At 40.1% G+C, this 18,370-nt stretch overlaps 2 protein-coding genes across 2 annotated transcripts in view; both read left to right on the top strand.

Moving 5' to 3' along the window:
* LOC309533859 (complement factor H-related protein 5-like) overlaps positions 1–18,370 on the top strand; it is a 61,201-nt gene that overhangs the window by 6,192 nt on the left and 36,639 nt on the right. The gene's annotated exons all lie outside the window — the stretch shown is intronic.
* The window catches only part of LOC309533828 (complement factor H-like), a 43,963-nt gene that overhangs the window by 4,539 nt on the left and 21,054 nt on the right, over positions 1–18,370 (top strand). Inside the window, exons 3-9 of the mRNA XM_082225444.1 lie at positions 3,133–3,303; positions 4,490–4,663; positions 5,397–5,597; positions 7,702–7,884; positions 15,659–15,835; positions 16,862–17,035; positions 17,975–18,157. Of these exons, the coding sequence (XP_082081570.1) occupies positions 3,133–3,303; positions 4,490–4,663; positions 5,397–5,597; positions 7,702–7,884; positions 15,659–15,835; positions 16,862–17,035; positions 17,975–18,157 (1,263 nt within the window). The remainder of the gene's footprint in view (positions 1–3,132; positions 3,304–4,489; positions 4,664–5,396; positions 5,598–7,701; positions 7,885–15,658; positions 15,836–16,861; positions 17,036–17,974; positions 18,158–18,370) is intronic.

Raw genomic sequence — 18,370 nt, 5'->3', positions numbered from 1 at the left:
CAGTGTCGAGGAAGAGGCAAGATCTTGGCTGTCTGATGGAATACAATCGTCATAAAAGATCGCCTTAAAATGCTCTACCCAGAGCATAGATGGAATCAATGTCAGTCAGTGCTTTTGAGTCTGTGGGGGGGGGTATACAATAGCCTTCCAGAATTTCTTATGATCATTGGTAAGGATGGCTGAAAGCAGCAAATCCCAGCAAGCCTGGCTGTGTCTTATCTGACTAAGCTGGATAGACTCCCTAAGTTGCTTGGTTCTACGAAATATGTATCAGGCAATCAGGAGCTGCCTGCCTCTTTAGACCCTCTGTAGATTCTCCTAACCTTTACTTTAATGCCTTTGATTTCATTATCAGTCCACTCACCAAACCCCAATTTCTTAGGTGGCCTGTGCGAGTGAGAATAGGGCAATTTGGTTATTAGGATGTCCATAACCTCCTCAAACCAAGCGACTCTAGCTACTGGGGAGAGTTCACCACTCCCTACTGAGATCAAGTGAATCACACAATCAGAATACACCAAGGTTTGGAAAGACGATAGAGTATGCTTGTTAATTCTAATTCTTATCTACTGAGGACGCGATACCCAGGGGAGTGGATTGATTAAATTTTCTGGCACTCTTGATGGAAAGACAAATTTGCATTGAGAGCATCGACGGGAATGTGTGTCCCAGAAATCGTTCCCGGGAGTTCTTCTGTTGAGGTGACCTCTAGTGCCGGCATAGCCAATTCAGCATTTGCGGGGCAAGATGAAGGTTGATGAAGTAAAATATTAACTTCTTGCAGATGGGCTTTGAGGCAGTTCTGGAACACAGGTGGGAGAATAGGTTGCTTAACAGTTTGTGATACATCCAGTAAGTTTGGCATTATGTTATCTATCCGGAAGGTTTCTGGTTTGTCCTCGGCTGGGGGTCAATCGTAGCTCAGCGCTCGGGGTGACCAGCTTCCCAGTGTGCGTCTCCTGATCAAGTTCAGACAATCCCCCAGACATCTGTGTAGTTTCTGATCTTGCTTGCTCCTCCTCCATAACTGTGGGCAAAGACTGTTCCATGGACAGAGGTGGGGATGAAAATATCTATAGTGTCATACATGTTGATTCGGCGTATAGTTGGATCCAGTCCCTTGGTCTGCAAACGCGTTTCTTGGTTGGGTGAGTCCCTTACCGGGGATTCCTCCTGTAGAAAGGCCAGTATCTCCTTTCCCAGACCTATCATCATTCGTATTCCTGCTGCCCACATTAGCAGGTTCATGGGGGTTTGTCCTAGGCTTGTTGAGGTCACACATCAAATCTTGAATACTGTTTGTTATTACTTGAATTTCCCCTAGTATGGAGTTAATTGGGGTTGTGTTTATTGTTGCTCTTTCCTCAACATTCCTAAGGAGCAGAGATTTCTTTAAAGTCACTCTTTGAGGCCCTCCTGTATTAACTGCAGCTGTGTTAGTATCAATCAGAGGAACTGGAAGATTTCCATGTTGGCTTAATCTTGAAGGTGGAGCAGTCAGGGGTTGCTCAAGAGATGACCGACTTGGCCTCTGTCTAGCTGGGAGTAGAGGTACAGCGTCCATGTGGAAATGACTCAGGAAGCCACCCATTTTGGGGAGAAGCAGAGGGATGGCATGACTTTGAAATTTGAGAAATAGCTTTGTTACTCTTGGATGGCTTGGCAGTTTTTCCAGTGTTTTTAAGTCCAGAGAGCCTATATCCAATCTCAGAAGTTCAGATAAGGAGAGGCAGACTCTTCATCTGGAGATCCAACACCCTTTGTTCTCCCAATTGCTAGGAATCTGGCACACTGTAATAAAGACCTAGTTTTCATGGAACAACCCTGACATGTAAATTAAAAGGATTTTGTACATGCATAGGTTCCTTTGAGCCTGACATGGTGTGGTTTCCAAAGCAAGCAACTTGAATTCTCCTGAACTTTCTCAGTTCATTGAGGCAAGGGTAAAAGGTAGAGAAAAAGGTGAGGGGAAAGCTGAACCGGGCTGGAGCAATTTTGATGAGGTCCCATAAAGACTGAATGAAGATTGAATAATGGGGGCACTCTTAAATGCTTTATTTCCTTAAAAGGTGTTAAATGTTACTTGACACAACAGGCAAGCCATCTACAAAAATGAGGTAGGGTATTTTAAGCTTTCTGTCACAGGTAATTTAAGAAGCTGCTTGAGCACATCCTGTTCTCAGCCATTGGTGCTGAGTGAAAAAGTAAGAGATGAGTGCTTTGTGCAAATTGGATAGAGTACCTCTGCCATCCAGAGTATCATGTTCAAACCTGGGGATGGGGCAACTAGCCTTTCCAGATGCCGACTTGTTTTTGGAAAGGCCATTTTTGTTCTCACCAGGGCTAATGAATGGCCAAATATTGGATTGTGGCCAAGCACAGAAGCAATCCAGTATAGAGCAAGGCATTTTCACGCATCCAGAATCCTTAGGCAATGAGGGCAAGCACAATTCCAGCAGGGGAGGAGAGGCAAGGTTGCCACGGCTCACTTCCTTTGTTGTGCTTCTATGACATAGGCATTCACTTTTTGAGGAAACGAGTCAAGATGCTCAAGGGAAATGCTCAGGATGATAGGGAGGCAGTAACCCTTGTTGCAGTGGCCAGTAGGGGAGCATTGCTCTCCTGGCATCACTGCCAGTTAGAGAAAGGGGAAGGTCAAGGCAGTGAGGAGTTCAGCACAGTGGCAGTGGCAGTGGCAGTGACAGGCGTGCTGAATTGACTCTGCCACTGCACCTGTGACGCAACTCCCCACTGCCTTGCCGCCCATTCTTGGTAGTTGGCAGCAATGTACGACATTGGGTAGCCCAGGTGAGCTGTGCCAAACCACCCACACCAGCCAGCCAGCCAGCCGCAACTGACACCTAGGAAACATATGGAAGCTGTTGAGAATATTTTATGTCACTGGACTTGAATCTAGTTCCTTCCTGAATGAGAATTATGGCTTCAGTTCTGCATTTATCATGCTCTTGTGCATGATTACGTGACTCCTTCTGAGTTCTGGCGCCTTAGAAATGGAAATACAGTGAAGTGTTCATGGAAGGAACATTTTAGAAACATTGCATTACAGTTCTTTTTGTTACAAGTTGACACCTCGTTTCCTAATACGGAAATTTTGTTTGTATTTTGCAATAGAAATTACTTGCCAAGAAGAAAACATCGATCATGGAGATATACTAAACCCAAAGAAACTTTACAAAGAGGGGGACCAACTTCACTTCTCATGTTCTGATGGGTACAAGCGTGCTGAGATATCGGATGCTACATGCACTCGGAATGGGTGGAGTTCAAGACTTGCGTGCGTAGGTTTGTATGTTTCCAGTTCCTAGCGCTGTCGTCTTTTCAGTGTAACCCTGTGCATGCTTACTTTGAAGTAAGCCCACTCTGTTGCACAACTCTCTGAGGGAATTGTGCACAAGACTGCAATTTTAGTCAAGTGAATTGGATTAGATAATTTAAAATAGATCAGAACGTTGTCCTTGGTGAATCAGGACAATGACTTTTACACCTTTAAAACTATGCCATTTTGTGTTTTATACCGGTATTTATTTATTCCTCACTCACATCTTGCATATAGGAGGGAATGCTCCTACAGTGGTGTCTGGAAAGGCACCTATTATTATTATTATTATTATTATTATTTATATACCACCCAATAATCCAGAGGTTTCAGGGTGGTTCACAAAAAAGATCTATGACAGCAGAAAGGGAAGAGAGGAACATCTAGAATGGCAGTGGCATGTGGCAGCACTGTGCTTATATTATTTTAAAGGGAATAATAATTCAGTGATCCAAGAACAGAATACGTGTGCTTTTGTTCCTTTTCAACTTTTGTTCCTTTTCAACAAAATACATATTGCTAATCAAGTAAATTTTCTTTAGCAAGTTCCGCTGATTCTGGTTTTGCAATCTTTTGCTAAGATGTTTAGATGTGAATTTTAATCTGTTCTTATTCTACTGTTATTTTATCTTTTTGAAAGTTATTATTATTATTTTTTACTTTTTTGTAAATTTATTTGGGTTTTTTAAATTAAATTTTACAATAACATATCAACATACCATATAGAAACAAGATTCCACAGAATCTCCTGGACTTTCCTCATCCCCATTGTGGGTCCTATTGCTAGTCCTTTCCTCATGCATCTTTTATAATAATCCAAATTTTTTGCATCTCCATTATGTCCAAAATTCACCATTAAACTGCAAGTGTTAGTCCAACCTGACTAATGATTTTAGCTGTTTACAATGGTTTTTAAGATAGATTATAAATTTCCCCCATTCCTCATTAAGATTTTGGTCTTTAAAATTATTGCTTTTCTATTTTCTTTTTTTATTGAAAATTTTAGTATTCTTTTGTAAACCGCTTTGAAGTTTGTTTTTAACAAATAATAAATACGTTCTCATACCGATGTACTGAATTATATCTAGCCAGGGAAAGAGTTTGTTGCTTGATCTGTTGCTGACCAAGTGTCCTCCTTGTATTCCTCCATAGAAATTGTCTGCTCCCCACCCCAAGTAGAAAATGGCGACTACTATCCTAAGCAGAGTTACTATGACTATCAAGACATAATTGAAACACGGTGTGACTCTGGCTATAAGCTTCGGAACCGCCGATTCCCTTCCATGTGTACAGAGGCAGGGTGGTCTCCTTCTCCGAAATGTATTTGTAAGTAGCTTTCTCTTTGCACTTTCAAAACATGAACAACTAGCATTCAATGCATCCAACTTTGTAGTTTATGAATTATATGCCCATCGCGATGATAGTTGAGGTGTGTGTGCAGGGAGAGCCATGAACCTCTACCTATTGCTCTATTACTGGAGGTGAGGGGCTGTGCATGGAGGCACATGGGGTCCCTTGGATGGAGGCTGGGTTATTCACAGTCAGAGTAAGGGCTCAGATTTTTGCCCACTGAAATGTTGTTCCCAAGTACAAAGTTTTATTGCCTTCATTCACAAATATATCGGATGAAATAGGGATGCAGGCACATCCGACTGAATGTCTGCACAGGCTCGAGCTTTTTGCAAAGATTTGGTTTCAATGCTTGCTAAAATATTGGAGTTCCCCGCACCATTACCCTATGTCCTTGTTCTAATGGCCAAAAGCTTATCTCTGGGCTGGAGAAGACTGTGGTCTTCAAGCCCCAGCAAACTGTCTTTCCCCAGCTCTGACTGTTCCTGGCAGCAAATGTGGGTCTGGGGACCACCTGCATCTTCTGCCACAGTCATCTATTTCTGTTTTCATACACAGACCAAAGAGGGAAACCCAGATAATATTCAGACACTGATACACTTGAGCCAAATGTGCCACCTCCATTAAACCAGCCAGGCAAGGAAAATAGCAAGTGGAACTTCCTGATTTATTTATGTTTGGCTTAACCTTTTTCTTATCTTCTCCAAAGCAAGTAACTGTGACTATATTTGGATTGAGAATGGACAACTATCTGATTTCTACGAACGCTGGCCGGACTACTATTTTCCAAGCAGGGTGGGACAAATAGTTGACTATAGTTGCAGTTATGGTTTTCTACCAATAAATAAAGAAACATGGGGTAGAAGTTTATGCACTGAATTCAGCTGGAGACCAGAACCAAAATGCTTCAGTAAGTTAACATTTCCCTTGCATTCTCAACTTTGATCAGAAATGGAAACGACCATGTGCAAACACAAAATATGCCTCTTCCGAAAGATGTGGAAGGAAAATGTGTAACGTGGCTAAACAGTGAGTAGTCAGAGTGGAAAACTTTAAAATTTAATATGAAAATGTCTTCATATGGCACTAAAAATATAATAAGCTGAGTACCAGGTTGACCCATTTGGTAGTGGTGATTGTGTTCCATAAATATGGGGGGAGGGGGCTGATGGAAAAGCTTTCTGTGTGATCACCACCCCCTAATATCAGTAGAAGATCTTGGCATTTGGGCAGGTGGCTATGGACGTAGGGGTGGGTTGGATCATCTTAATCTCTCATCCTTGTGATTGTCACACAAGTACATTGTAAGTCCCTTCTGTCAAATGCCTGTGCAATATTTTAAGACAAAATCTTTAAAATACGCCTATACTTTAAGTATAAAAAATAATAGTTCTAATGGTATTTGAAGGGGTTCCATGGTACACTTTTTCCTTTAACAAAAAATCTAACTGCTCAAGTTTGGTGTAATAAATAGCTGGTGGCCATAGTGCTTTATGATGTGACATCCCTTCCTGGGTAATCTGTTAGTTTTAGTTTCTTTGAACCTTTCTCCTGGGAATAATGTCACCAGAAATCAAAAAAGAAAATAGACCACTTTTTATGTATACAACAGTAGCAGCCAGGATCTCAAAAAGTACGCTACAGGATCCTGCCCTTGCTGGAGACCCACAGAGATGAAATAGATTGCTCGCCTCTTCTTCCCTTTGGCAAATGACTGTACTGTTGAAATGGCGAGGATCCAGTAGCAGCCAGGATCTCAGCCAGGATCGCAAAAAAACTGGAAAAGTGACAAAATACCTTCGATAAAGGAGTGTCAGGTCCAGATGATAGAATATCTACAAATGGCCACGATGACAGGGAGAATTAGAGGGTATCCAAAACAAAAAGTATGTACAGAAAAAATGGAAAATCTTTAAAGAGTATTTGCAAAAGTATTACAATAACAAATATCTCTTGGCAGAAATAGAATGAACCTTGTAAAACAACAAATATAAGGTCTTTTGATATCTGACGGAAACAAAGAAAGAAATATAATAACTTGGAACTGTGTGTGAAAAAATTGTAGAAATAATAATACAATGAGTCTAATCGGAAGTTAAATATGTTTGTTTTGCTTTGCTTTCTTCTTCCTCTTTTCTCCCCCCCTTCCCTCCCCCCTGCCTCTTCTTCTTCTCTTTCTCTTTTCCTTTTTGTGTTTCGTTTCTTGGTCTTCCCTTTTTTGATACGTTAAGAAAAAGATAAAGAGAGAAAAGTGTATTATGAAAACCTCAGTAAGTTAAAAGTGATGTTGTATAATTTCTTTATTAGTATTTATAAAATGTTAAAATGTTAAAACTGGTTAAATGTAATTATATGATGTTGCATCTACTGTGGTTTCCCCCTCCCTTTGTTATTGTTGAACTCTAAATAAAGTTTTATTCCGGGGGGGGGGGGGAAAGAGTTTTAGTTTCTTTGAGTTTCTAATTTTTCCAATCTTAAATTCATTTCTCCACATTTCCGCATCAGTTTATTGGTTTGCGTGCGTGTGTGTGTGTACACACACACACACACACACACATATACCATATTTTTTCTACACACCTTTCTACACATCAGTTGGCCAGAGAACTGCATTGCAAAATTCAGAGCAGTGAGAATTTCGAAGGATGTCTGTGTTTTGGTTTCTGAATTTTTTTGCGAAGGCAAATAACATTCATGTTCAAATACAGATTCACCTTCAAATATGAATCGGATCAATTCATATTTAAGCAGCTAGGAAAGGTTGTTAAAAGAGAAAAAAGTGGTATGTCACTGTGACTCCTAAAGATTCTTTCAACACATGAAGGGGTCCATAAAAAAAACTATTTTATGAATCACATTGTGTGTCTATTTTCTACATCTATATGTTGCAAAAGCATATAGGAAAACTTTAAACTCTTGACTAATGCACCATCTATCTTGAAAATAAGATTTCAATTGCCAAAATATATGTCAATCAATGATGCAACCTTTTTATTTTATTTTTTTGCTTTTAGAAAAATGTGATATTCCTAGACTGCTTGCACATGGTACATTCAATGCCCATACTAGGCAGAAGTTCATAGAAGGTGATGAAATTTCGTATTCTTGTGAGGTTGGATATGAACCTATAAATCAACAAGCTAAGGCCGTGTGCACCAAAAATGGCTGGTCACCTACTCCACGTTGTAACATAATAAGTAAGTGTTATTTATGGAATCCAATTTGACAATATAGAACCTGAGAACCTGGAGCCTGCCCTGTCCTGATGTGAACAACCAGTACATTATATTATTTTCTTGGACTTCTCACAGTTATAGGAAAGCTCAAGGGTGTGCATGTTTGCAAATCCCATGTTGATTTAATAATAATAATAATAATAATAATAATAATAATAATAATAATAAATTATTATTTATACCCCGCCCATCTGGCTGGGCTTCCCCAGCCACTCTGGGCGGCTTCCAAAATAATATTAAAATACTGTAATACATCAAACATTAAAAGCTTCCCTAAACAGGGGTGCCTTCAGATGTCTTCTAAAAGTCTGGTAGTTGTTGTTCTCTTTGACATCTGGTGGGAGGGCATTCCACAGGGCGGGTGCCACTACCGAGAAGGCCCTCTGCCTGGTTCCCTGTAACTTGGCTTCTCGCAGTGAGGGAACCGCCAGAAGGCCCTCGGCGCTGGACCTCAGTGTCCGAGCAGAACGATGGGGGTGGAGACGCTCCTTCAGGTATACTGGACCGAGGCCGTTTAGGGCTTTAAAGGCCAGCACCAACACTTTGAATTGTGCTCGGAAACGTACTGGGAGCCAATGTAGGTCTTTCAAGACCGGTGTTATATGGTCCCGGTGGCTGCTCCCAGTCACCAGTCTAGCTGCCGCATTCTGGATTAATTGCAGTTTCCGGGTCACCTTCAAAGGTAGCCCCACGTAGAGCGCATTGCAGTAGTCCAAGCGGGAGATAACCAGAGCATGCAACCAGAGCGAGGCCCCGCCCTGGGCCAGGTGGAGAGTGGCAGGAGCAGGGCCCTCAGGCACTCACACAGGGGATTTGTAATGAGTAGCAGAGGAAAGAGGCCTTTGCAGCACCTATCTCTTCTGAACGTCTCCTCTTCACTGGGTGAAGCAATCACAAGCAGCCTGGGTACTTGCCAAACATGTGGTAGATGGAGCTGAGCCTGGAAGAACTTGTTTAATATTTGTACTCAAAGGATGGGACTTCTGACAGGCTGTGGAATGAACCTTAAAGTCTCTCTGAAACCTGAGCTACATAACAGCAGGAGACTCAAACTAACAACAATAAGTTGTTTTCTTGCCAATCAATTGACGAGAGACAAAGTTCTGGGCCTCACTGATGAAATGCAAACTGGCAAATCCATCTTAGAGTAGTCAAGGAACTCAAATGTGAAATTGCTGTCCATTTAGCTACAAAATGTAACTTGTCCCTCAGATTAGCCTTCATAATGAGGTCTGGAAAATAGCTAATGTATCTCCAGTTTTTAAAATGGGATCCAGAGAGAGCATGGAAGTAGTAGTAGTAATAATAATAATAATAATAATAATAATAATAATAATAATAATAATTTGTATTTATACCCCGTCCTCTCCGGCCAGAGCCGGGCCCAGGGTGGCTAACATCAATAAAATTACAATAAAACATAATTGGGGGGGGGGGGGGGAACAAACAAACAAACAAAAAACCAGTTTATTAAAATACAGGTTAAAATACAATTTAAAATGCAGCCTCATTTTAATAGTAGCCCATAAATCAAAAGCAGAAGGGGAGGGAAACATAAGGTTCAGACTGAGTCCAAACTAAAAGCCAGGTGGAACAGCTCTGTCTTGCAGGCCCTGCAGAAATATGTCAAGTCCCACAGGGTCCTAGTCTCTTGTGAGAGACCATTCCTTTTTTTTTAAAAAAATAATTTTTATTGCATTTTTTCCATATAAAGATACACAGTATTGAACAAACAAAGAAAAAAGAAAGAAAGAGAAAAGAAGAGAAAAGAAAAGAGAGAAAACCAACCATTTCAACAACTTATTTCAACTTTCCAATGGACTTCCCCACGTCTCCCGCACAGAGCATTCTTGACAATAAATTTATCAGCAAATTATAACCTTGTTTCATGTGTTTCTTTTATACTTTCAATTGCAATTTAAGTTTAAATTCCTTATTTTCCGTTTACTCTATGAGCAAACATATTATCCTTTTTGACCATTTAAACCTTGATTCTTTCATTAATATTATCTAATTTCATATGTATTCCACTCTCGTTACTGGGGCTAACATTCATAGTCATGCGAAATCCTATAGTTCATATAACTTATAAAAATTTTGCAAATAGTCCTTAAATTTTTTCCAGTCCTCCTCCATTGCTTCTTCTCCCAAGTCTCGGATCCTGGCAGTCATCTCAGCTAGCTCCATGTAGTTCATCAATTGCGTCTGCCACTCTTACAGTGTGGGCAAATCTTGAGTCTTCCAGTACTTAGCGATAAGAATTCTTGCTGCTGTAGTAGCATACATAAAAAACGTTCTATCCTTCTTTAACACCCTTTGGCCGACAATGCCCAAGAGGAAGGCCTCCGGTTTCTTAGGAAAGGTGTACTTAAACACCTTTTTTAACTCGTTATAGATCATTTCCCAGAAGGCCTTCACTTTGGGACAAGTCCACCAAAGGTGAAAGAATGTCCCTTCAGCCGTCTTGCATTTCCAACATTTATTATCAGACAAATGGTATATCTTAGCGAGCTTGACTGGGGTCATGTACCACCTGTATATCATTTTCATAATGTTTTCTTTCAAGGCATTACATGCCGTAAATTTCATACCGGTGGTCCATAACCTTTCCCAGTCTTCAAACATGATATTGTACCCAATGTCTTGAGCCCACTTTATCATGGCTGATTTAACTGTCTCATCCTGAGTATTCCATTTAAGCAGCAAGTTATACATTCTCGATAATACCTTGGTCTTTGGTTCTAACAACTCTGTCTCAAGTTTCGATTTTTCCACCTGGAATCCTGTTTTTTTGTCCAACTTAAAAACCTCATTAATTTGGGCATAGTGAAACCAATCTTGCACCATATCCTTTAATTTTTCAAAGCTCTGCAACCTCCAATTATCTCCAATGTTTTCTATTATTTCCCAATATTTCGGCCAACCGGCCTCCATATTAGGTTTTTTCTGAGCCTTGGCCTCTATTGGTGATAACCACCTCGGAGTCTTACTTTCAAGTAAGTCTTTATATTTTTTCCAGACCATAAATATTGCTTTTCTGACAATATGGTTTTTAAACATTCCATGTGTTTTTGCCTTGTCATACCACAGATACGCATGCCAACCTAGCGAATTGTTAAAGCCTTCCAGATCTAGGACATCAGTGTTTTCTAACAGAATCCAATCTTTCATCCAGCAGAAGGCTGCAGCTTCGTAGTATAACCTTAAGTCTGGCAGGGCAAACCCCCCTCTTTCTTTTGCATCAGTTAATATTTTAAACTTTATTCGGGGCTTTTTGCCCTGCCAAACAAACCTCGAAATATCCTTCTGCCACTTTCCAAAACATTCCACTCTGTCCACGATCTGCAAGGCTTGAAACAGAAACAACATTTTTGGCAAGACGTTCATTTTTATAGCTGCAATTCGGCCTAACAAGGATAGTTTCAATCTTGACCAGATTTCTAGGTCTTTTTTAACTTCTGACCAACATTTCTCATAGTTGTCTTTAAATAAGTTCAAGTTTTTGGAAGACAGGTTAACCCCCAGGTATTTCACTTTTTTAACAATATTTAAGTCTGTTTCCTTCTGAAACCTATCTGTTTCAGAAGATGTCAAATTCTTTCCTAGTACCTTAGTTTTTTGTTTATTCAACTTAAATCCCGCCACCCGACCAAATTCTTGAATCAATTCTAAAACTCTTTTTGTACTAGATTCTGGCTCCTGTAGTGTTAAAACCAAGTCATCTGCAAAAGCTTTCAGTTTATATTGTTTCGCTCCGACCCGTATTCCTTGTACCTGCCGATCCTTCCTGATCATATTCAGCAACACCTCCAGGACCGAGATAAATAATAAAGGGGATAGGGGGCACCCCTGTTGTGTTCCTTTTTCAATATAAAACTCCTCTGTCACCACATTGTTCACTATCAACTTAGCTTTTTGTTCTGAATAAATTGCTTCTATTCCATTCTCAAACCCACGTCCCACTCCCATCCCTTCCAAGTTTTTCTTCATAAACTTCCAAGAAATGTTATCAAAGGCCTTCTCTGCATCAATAAATATTAACACTGCTTTGGTGTTAATATTTGTTTGTAACAGTTCCAAAATATCAATAATGTTCCTGGTATTGTCAAATCTATTTGCCAAAATGTCTGCAAATATTTTGTAATCCACGTTTAGGAGTGAGATGGGACGGTAGTTCTTAAGTTGAGTCTTTTCAGTTTCCACTTTGGGTATCAGTGTGATGAATGCTTCTTTCCACGTTTCTGGTGCCCTCCCTCCCCCCATAATCTGGTTACAAACCTCCATTAATGGTTGTATCAAGTAGTCTTTTAACGTCCTATAGTACTTGGAGGTAAGTCCATCAGGGCCTGGAGATTTGCCTAGTTGCATGTTCTGAATGGCATCCTCAATTTCCTGTTGTGTTATTTTGTAATTCAAGATTGATCTCTTCTCCTGAGATAGTTCTGGTAGGCCCTTGTCTTTCAAAAATTGGTCTATCTCAATCACTTCCTCGGGCCCTTGGGTATATAATTTTTTAAAGTATTTCTGGAAACACTTTCTAATTTCTCCCGGTTTCTGAATGTTTTTCCCTTCAACTTCTAGATTGGTAACATAATTTAATTTTTGTCTCTTTTTCATCTGCCAAGCTAGCAGTTTTCCACATTTGTTTGCAGATTCAAAAGATCTTTGTTTCATTTGTTTAATTTTCCATTCCACTTCTTGGTTTATCAGTTTCGCATATTGTGACTGGTGGAATTTAATTTCTCTTAAAGTCTCTTTTGATTTTGGATTCAATCTTAACTTTTTCTCTCCATCTCTTATCTTCTCTAGTATCTTATCCTTTCTTCCATTCCAGAATTTTTTCTTAATCGTATTCTGTTGTATCAGAAACCCTCTCATAACGGCTTTACTTGCGTCCCAGATTGTTCTTTTTTCCACCGAAGTGTTCAAGTTGATTTCAAAATAGTCCTTTAAAGCTTTTTGGGCCTTCTTTACAATCTCTTGATCTCTTAACAGATTGTCATTCATTTTCCATCTGAAGGAATCGGCTGGAGTAAGTCTCACTTCCATTTTCAAAGCGTTATGGTCGGAGCAGGTCTTTGGGCAGATTTCCACTCTTATAGTCTTAGGTGCCAGCCCTCTAGTTGTCCAAATTTGGTCGATTCTTGTCCATGACAGGTGGGCCTCAGAGAAAAAGGTTCCTTCTTTACCTAAGGGGTTTCTCGTCCTCCATATATCAATCAAGTCCATATTGTCAGTTAATTCAAAAAAAGTTTTGGGTAGTCTGCCATCCTTGGTCAAGTTCTGGTTCTGTGACTTATCCATATAAGTAGAGACTACCCCATTCATATCTCCCATCATAATGATGTTAGAGTAATCCAGATAGTCCAGTAATGTCTCATGTAGCTTCTTGTAAAATTCTGATTTCCCCTCATTTGGTGCATAAATTCCTAATATCAAAACTTTTTCTCCTTGAGTTTGTATTTCAATTGCCAGGATTCTTCCTTGTTCATCTTTAAACAAAAATTTCGGTGATAGGTTCTCCTTTGCGTAGATCACCACACCTCTCTTTTTAACTCTGTCTGATGAGATAAATTCTTGGCCTAATCTTTTGTTAATTAACACTTTCCTATGGAGCCTGGTCACGTGCGTTTCTTGCAAACAAATTATATCCAGGTGTTCTTTTTTCAAAATATGGAAAATCCTTTTGCGTTTTTCCGGGGAATTTGCGCCATTAATGTTCCAACTATACAGCTGCAGAGACATCCTGTTTCAATCTGTTGTTGCTCTTTATGGGGTGTCCTCTTTTTTGTCCAAATCCGAGGGTGTTGGTTCTTATTCCAGACTGTGGTGGAGGCCAAGGGACTGCTGTTCCCTTCTGCAAATCCTCTCCGTGGTCGTGTAGGAACTTCTGGTTGTCCTCTTTTGTTTTAATTTTAACCTTCTTTCCTTTGTAGTTAAATGATAAACCTTGTGGAAACTCCCACCTGTAAGGTATCCCGTTGCTTCTCAAAAGTCTAGCTAGGTATAGCTCTGAGATCCAATAATTGTTTTGGTATATCCTTGTAGATCTCTGCTTTTCTGTCCTGGATCTCAAGTGATTTGTTAAAATGAAGGTCAAGTATTTTGTCTCTCTCCTGCTTGGTCCTCAGGATAATCAGGCAATCTCTGGGCCTGTCCTTCTTTGCTGTTCTTCCCAATCTAAACGCAGTTATTATTTTAAAGTCTTTGTCTTCCTCTATACCCCAGAACCTAGAAAATTCTGCTGTCAAGTAGCCGATCAGGTCTTCTTTCTCAAGCTCTGGGATAGAGCGTAGTTTTAAATTATTTTCCCGGTTTCTCAATTCCACCATAGACAGGTAGGCCTGCTGGTCAGTAATGTGCTTATGTAGTGGCCTTACCTCTCCTTTCAGTTCGTCCACTTTCTGATTCGCTTGATCAGCTTTTTCATTCGCTGCCTCAGCTAATTTCCGATTCTCGGCAGTTTTAAATTCCCAATTGCTTGTGAATGTTGTGCCACTTGTTCAGATAGTTTTGTAATAGAGGATGTGGCTAGGTCAATTTTTGCAGTTTGATCATCAACCTTCTTATTTAGAATCGCAAATTGTTGTAACATTTCATCTAGAAGGGTACTGGATCCCCCTGCAGCCATATCCTCAGTTGTTGGCTGATCAGCTTCCTTTAATAGGGCTGTTGTTGAGAGTTCAGCTCCTTATTTTAATAGTAGCCCATAAATCGAAAACACAAGGGGAGGGAAATATAAGGGTCAGACTGAGTCCAAACTAAAAGCCAGGGGGAACAGCTCTGTCTTGCAGGCCCTGCAGAAAGATGTCAAGTCCCGCAGGGCCCTAGTCTCTTGTGATAGAGCATTCCACCAAGTCGGGGCCAGTACTGAAAAGGCCCTGGCCTTAGTTGAGACCAATCTAAGCACCTAGAGGCTTGGGACCTCCAAAGTGTTGTTATTTGTGGACCTTAAGGTCCTCTGCGGGGCATACCAGGAGAGGCGCTCCCATAGGTACGAGGTTAAAGTTGCTTAATTTCTGCTTGCTTAATGCCTGTTCTGAGGAAATTTGTGGAAAGTATTGTGAAAAATAAAATAACCAACCATATAGAAAAAGAAATCTTGCTGAAGTCGAAACAGGCTGGCTGCTGTAAGGGCAAATCCTGTCTCACCCACCTAGTAGAGTTCTTTGAGTGTGTTAGCAGGCACATATGAATGGTGGTGATCTGGCTGACCCCTTGGACTTTGAAAAAGCTTTTGACAAGGTATCTCACCAAAGACTCCTAAATAAGCTTAGCAGTCATGAAATAAGAGGTGAAGGTCCTTTATGAGCCAGGAATTGGTTAACCAGCAGGAAGCAAGAAATAGACAGTTCTCTGAATGAAGGGATTCAGAAAGTGAAGTCCCTAAGAATCAGTAATGGGACCTGTTCCTTTTAACTAGCTCATAGACAATCTAGAGTTAGAGGTGAGCAGTGAAATGGCCAAGGAAGCTGGTGATACTAAATTGTTCATGGTCACTGTAACAAAAAGAGACCTTGAAGAGCTCCAAATGGGACTCTCCAAATTGAGTGAATTGGTGGTAGAATGGCAAAGGCAATTCAATTTAAACAACTGTAAAGTGATGCATATTGGGGCAAAAAAATATCTTAATTTCACACGTATGCTCATGGAGTCTGAAGTAGCCAGATTTTAGAGCATGTAAACTGATACTATAAAACTGATCATAAACAAAATTCATTCTTTATTTCCTCAGAGACATGCCAAGTGCCAACTCAAAATAATGAAATCTTTAACACAAGTCAATCGGTTTTCTTGTTTGAAGAAATACTTCACTTCAAATGTAAAGATGGGTTTGAAACCATTAAAAAGGCCACAAGTGACCATGCAGTATGCACAGAGAATGGGTGGAGTCCAAATCCTGAATGTCTACGTAAGTTATAATTTATCATTGTTTAATTATATAATTACATAACACAGCCTTGATATAATTATATAACACAGCCTTTGTCAATCAAACAAGGTTTGTTTCACTGATGTTTTCTATGTGGTTACATACACAGGCCACTAGTTTATAATCTTTCAGAAGCAAGGCCTCCAATTATCCTAGATATAGACTTTAGGATTATCTAGTATGTCATAACCAGCAATACTCTGGTTTCTCTTCAGATATTGCTATAACCAGCAATATCCTTTATTTTCTTCAAGTAATTTTCTCCCAGTGATTCCTAACGATTTTACATAACTAAAATACCTCCAGTTGGCATACATCCGTGATCTAATTAATAGTGATCAGTAAGAATATATGTACTCATCTCGGATGTAATAAAGTAAGATGTGAAGCTGGATTTTTAGCAATCTGATTCTGTAGATGAAATTGCTACATATAGGAGTCAGGCAACTTGCTCTGTGTTTAACAATGTGTTTGGCTTGCTCAGAGTTCAGAGAAAACATCTGAGAATAAAATACCCCAACTGAAGCACCTTTTTGCAGTGGTTCCTCCATCCAGGCAGACTGATAAGAATCTTTCACCTGGAATGTAAAGAATGAAGAAAAAACAACAGGAAAGCAAAAAGTTAATGGAATATATCCAAGCTCAGGTTGTTCAAAGAATTCACACCATCTTCTAGATTAAGAGTCGCACCAGCAACTCACCTGAGTGTGCCAGTTGTTGTTGTTGTTGTGAAAAAAGAGAATTTGACTTCTTCTAGAGAGATTTTCAGGCATGGAATTTTTGAAGGTATGAGGAAGGTGTACTCACCCAATAGCTGAGAAACATGGCATGCTGTCTTGTTAAAAATTTATTGGTCTCCACTCCCAGGGGGTCAGAGGTTATGCAAGCCTGCAATAAGTTTGATGAACATTTGCAAAGATTTTGCTCAGCAGTTTAATTTGAGGCATGTTTGTTTTGAAATGCACTTAATTATATTCAATCTGCTTTGCTCAACATTTCCTTTAGCAATACATTGTGATGGTTTCCTTCTGGAGAATGGGCTACTTGACCCTAGAAAGAACCAATATCAGCACAGAGACGTGGTGAAATTTTCCTGCCACGGAAACTACAAAAGAGTTGGGCCTGACTCTGCCCAGTGTTATCATTTTGGATGGTCTCCACAGCCCCCAACATGTAAAGGTATGCATTTTTTTTCATAGCTTATACAAAAAGTAAATATTAGTGCGCTTGTTACTCTTAAAAATTTCCTGGCAGCCTTTTTTTAGTAATGTTTCTTCCAAGTCTTACTGGGGAAGATTTCACTGGCTAGTGTATACATATATACATTTTGTTTAGTGTTGTGTGGTCAGTGGAGTATGGGAAGGAGGTGATGTCGATGGCGCTGTGGTCTCAACCACTAAGCCTCTTGGGCTTGCTAATTGGAAGGTCGGGGTTCGAATCTGGGGTGAGCAAATTAGCTGCTGGAGTTTGGATTACATGTATAGCAATGGAGGAAGAATCTGTTTTTAACAGATTTATGTAGGGAATTTGCTGGTTCCAACCTGATTGAGATTTGCTCACATTGCCTGCAAATTGCATCTACCAGCCAGTTATGTCCAAGCTGTCTCTGCATTGCTGAGTTTTGAAAGAGAAAGAAAATGCCTGAAATGAAATGAAACACAAAATTATATGGGAAAATATGGTATGTTATACATGCAATATACTCCGTTATATAGTTCCATTTGATACAGGTAAATTTCATCATATGCAGGGGTTATATTCCTTGCTACCATAAGCAAAATTATGTAAAGCAGGAGTAACCCCAGAATGGCCCTGTGTGAGCATCCCTACCTATCTGTAGCTGGGGGGGGGGGGTTCATTCAGCAACATGGCAACCATTTCCCCCTGGCTTCCTCTACACAGTTAGTGGTAATGGGTGAAACTAGGAGCTACATGAGTAGTGTTGATCATTTGAGTCTTTCCCACATAAATGACACCATCCATTCCACACAACTGGCTGGAACTCAGCGCATCCAACATCATTTCATAATTATGAAAATTCTATGTGGAAGGGTGTGCTGTCTAGACTTACTTTGAGTCAACAGATACAAGACTGAAGCGATGCTCTCTTACTTCCAGCACAAGTCGATCCTTGTCAGCCACCCCCCAGCATTTTGGATGGCAGTATTAGCGGTGACCTTCAGGAAGAATATGAACATGGAGAAAAGGTGGAATACAAGTGTAATTTCGGATTTACAATGACTGGATCAAAGTTGATTGAGTGTTTGGATGGACAGTGGACATCTTTACCACTCTGCAAAGGTAAATTACAGATGCAACTAAGGCATGTTCACAGAGCAAATGCTATGTGCAGATAAAACTGTTTTTGTTAACTCAGCAAAGTCCACCATGTGCATATATTCCACTAGGATTTCTTTTCTATTTATATGCTGGAATTTTCTGTCCCAGAAGTTTCCCAAGTTGCAGGAGAAGAAAAAGGTCTGCCAAAGGGAAAGTGGAGCGTAACATTTGATG

The sequence above is a fragment of the Podarcis vaucheri genome, assembly GCF_965113315.1.
Source record: "Podarcis vaucheri genome assembly, chromosome: 6".
Classification (NCBI taxonomy): Eukaryota; Metazoa; Chordata; class Lepidosauria; order Squamata; family Lacertidae; genus Podarcis; species Podarcis vaucheri.
The sequence above is the reverse complement of the archived record's forward strand: the minus strand, read 5'-3'. Positions and strand labels throughout refer to the sequence as shown.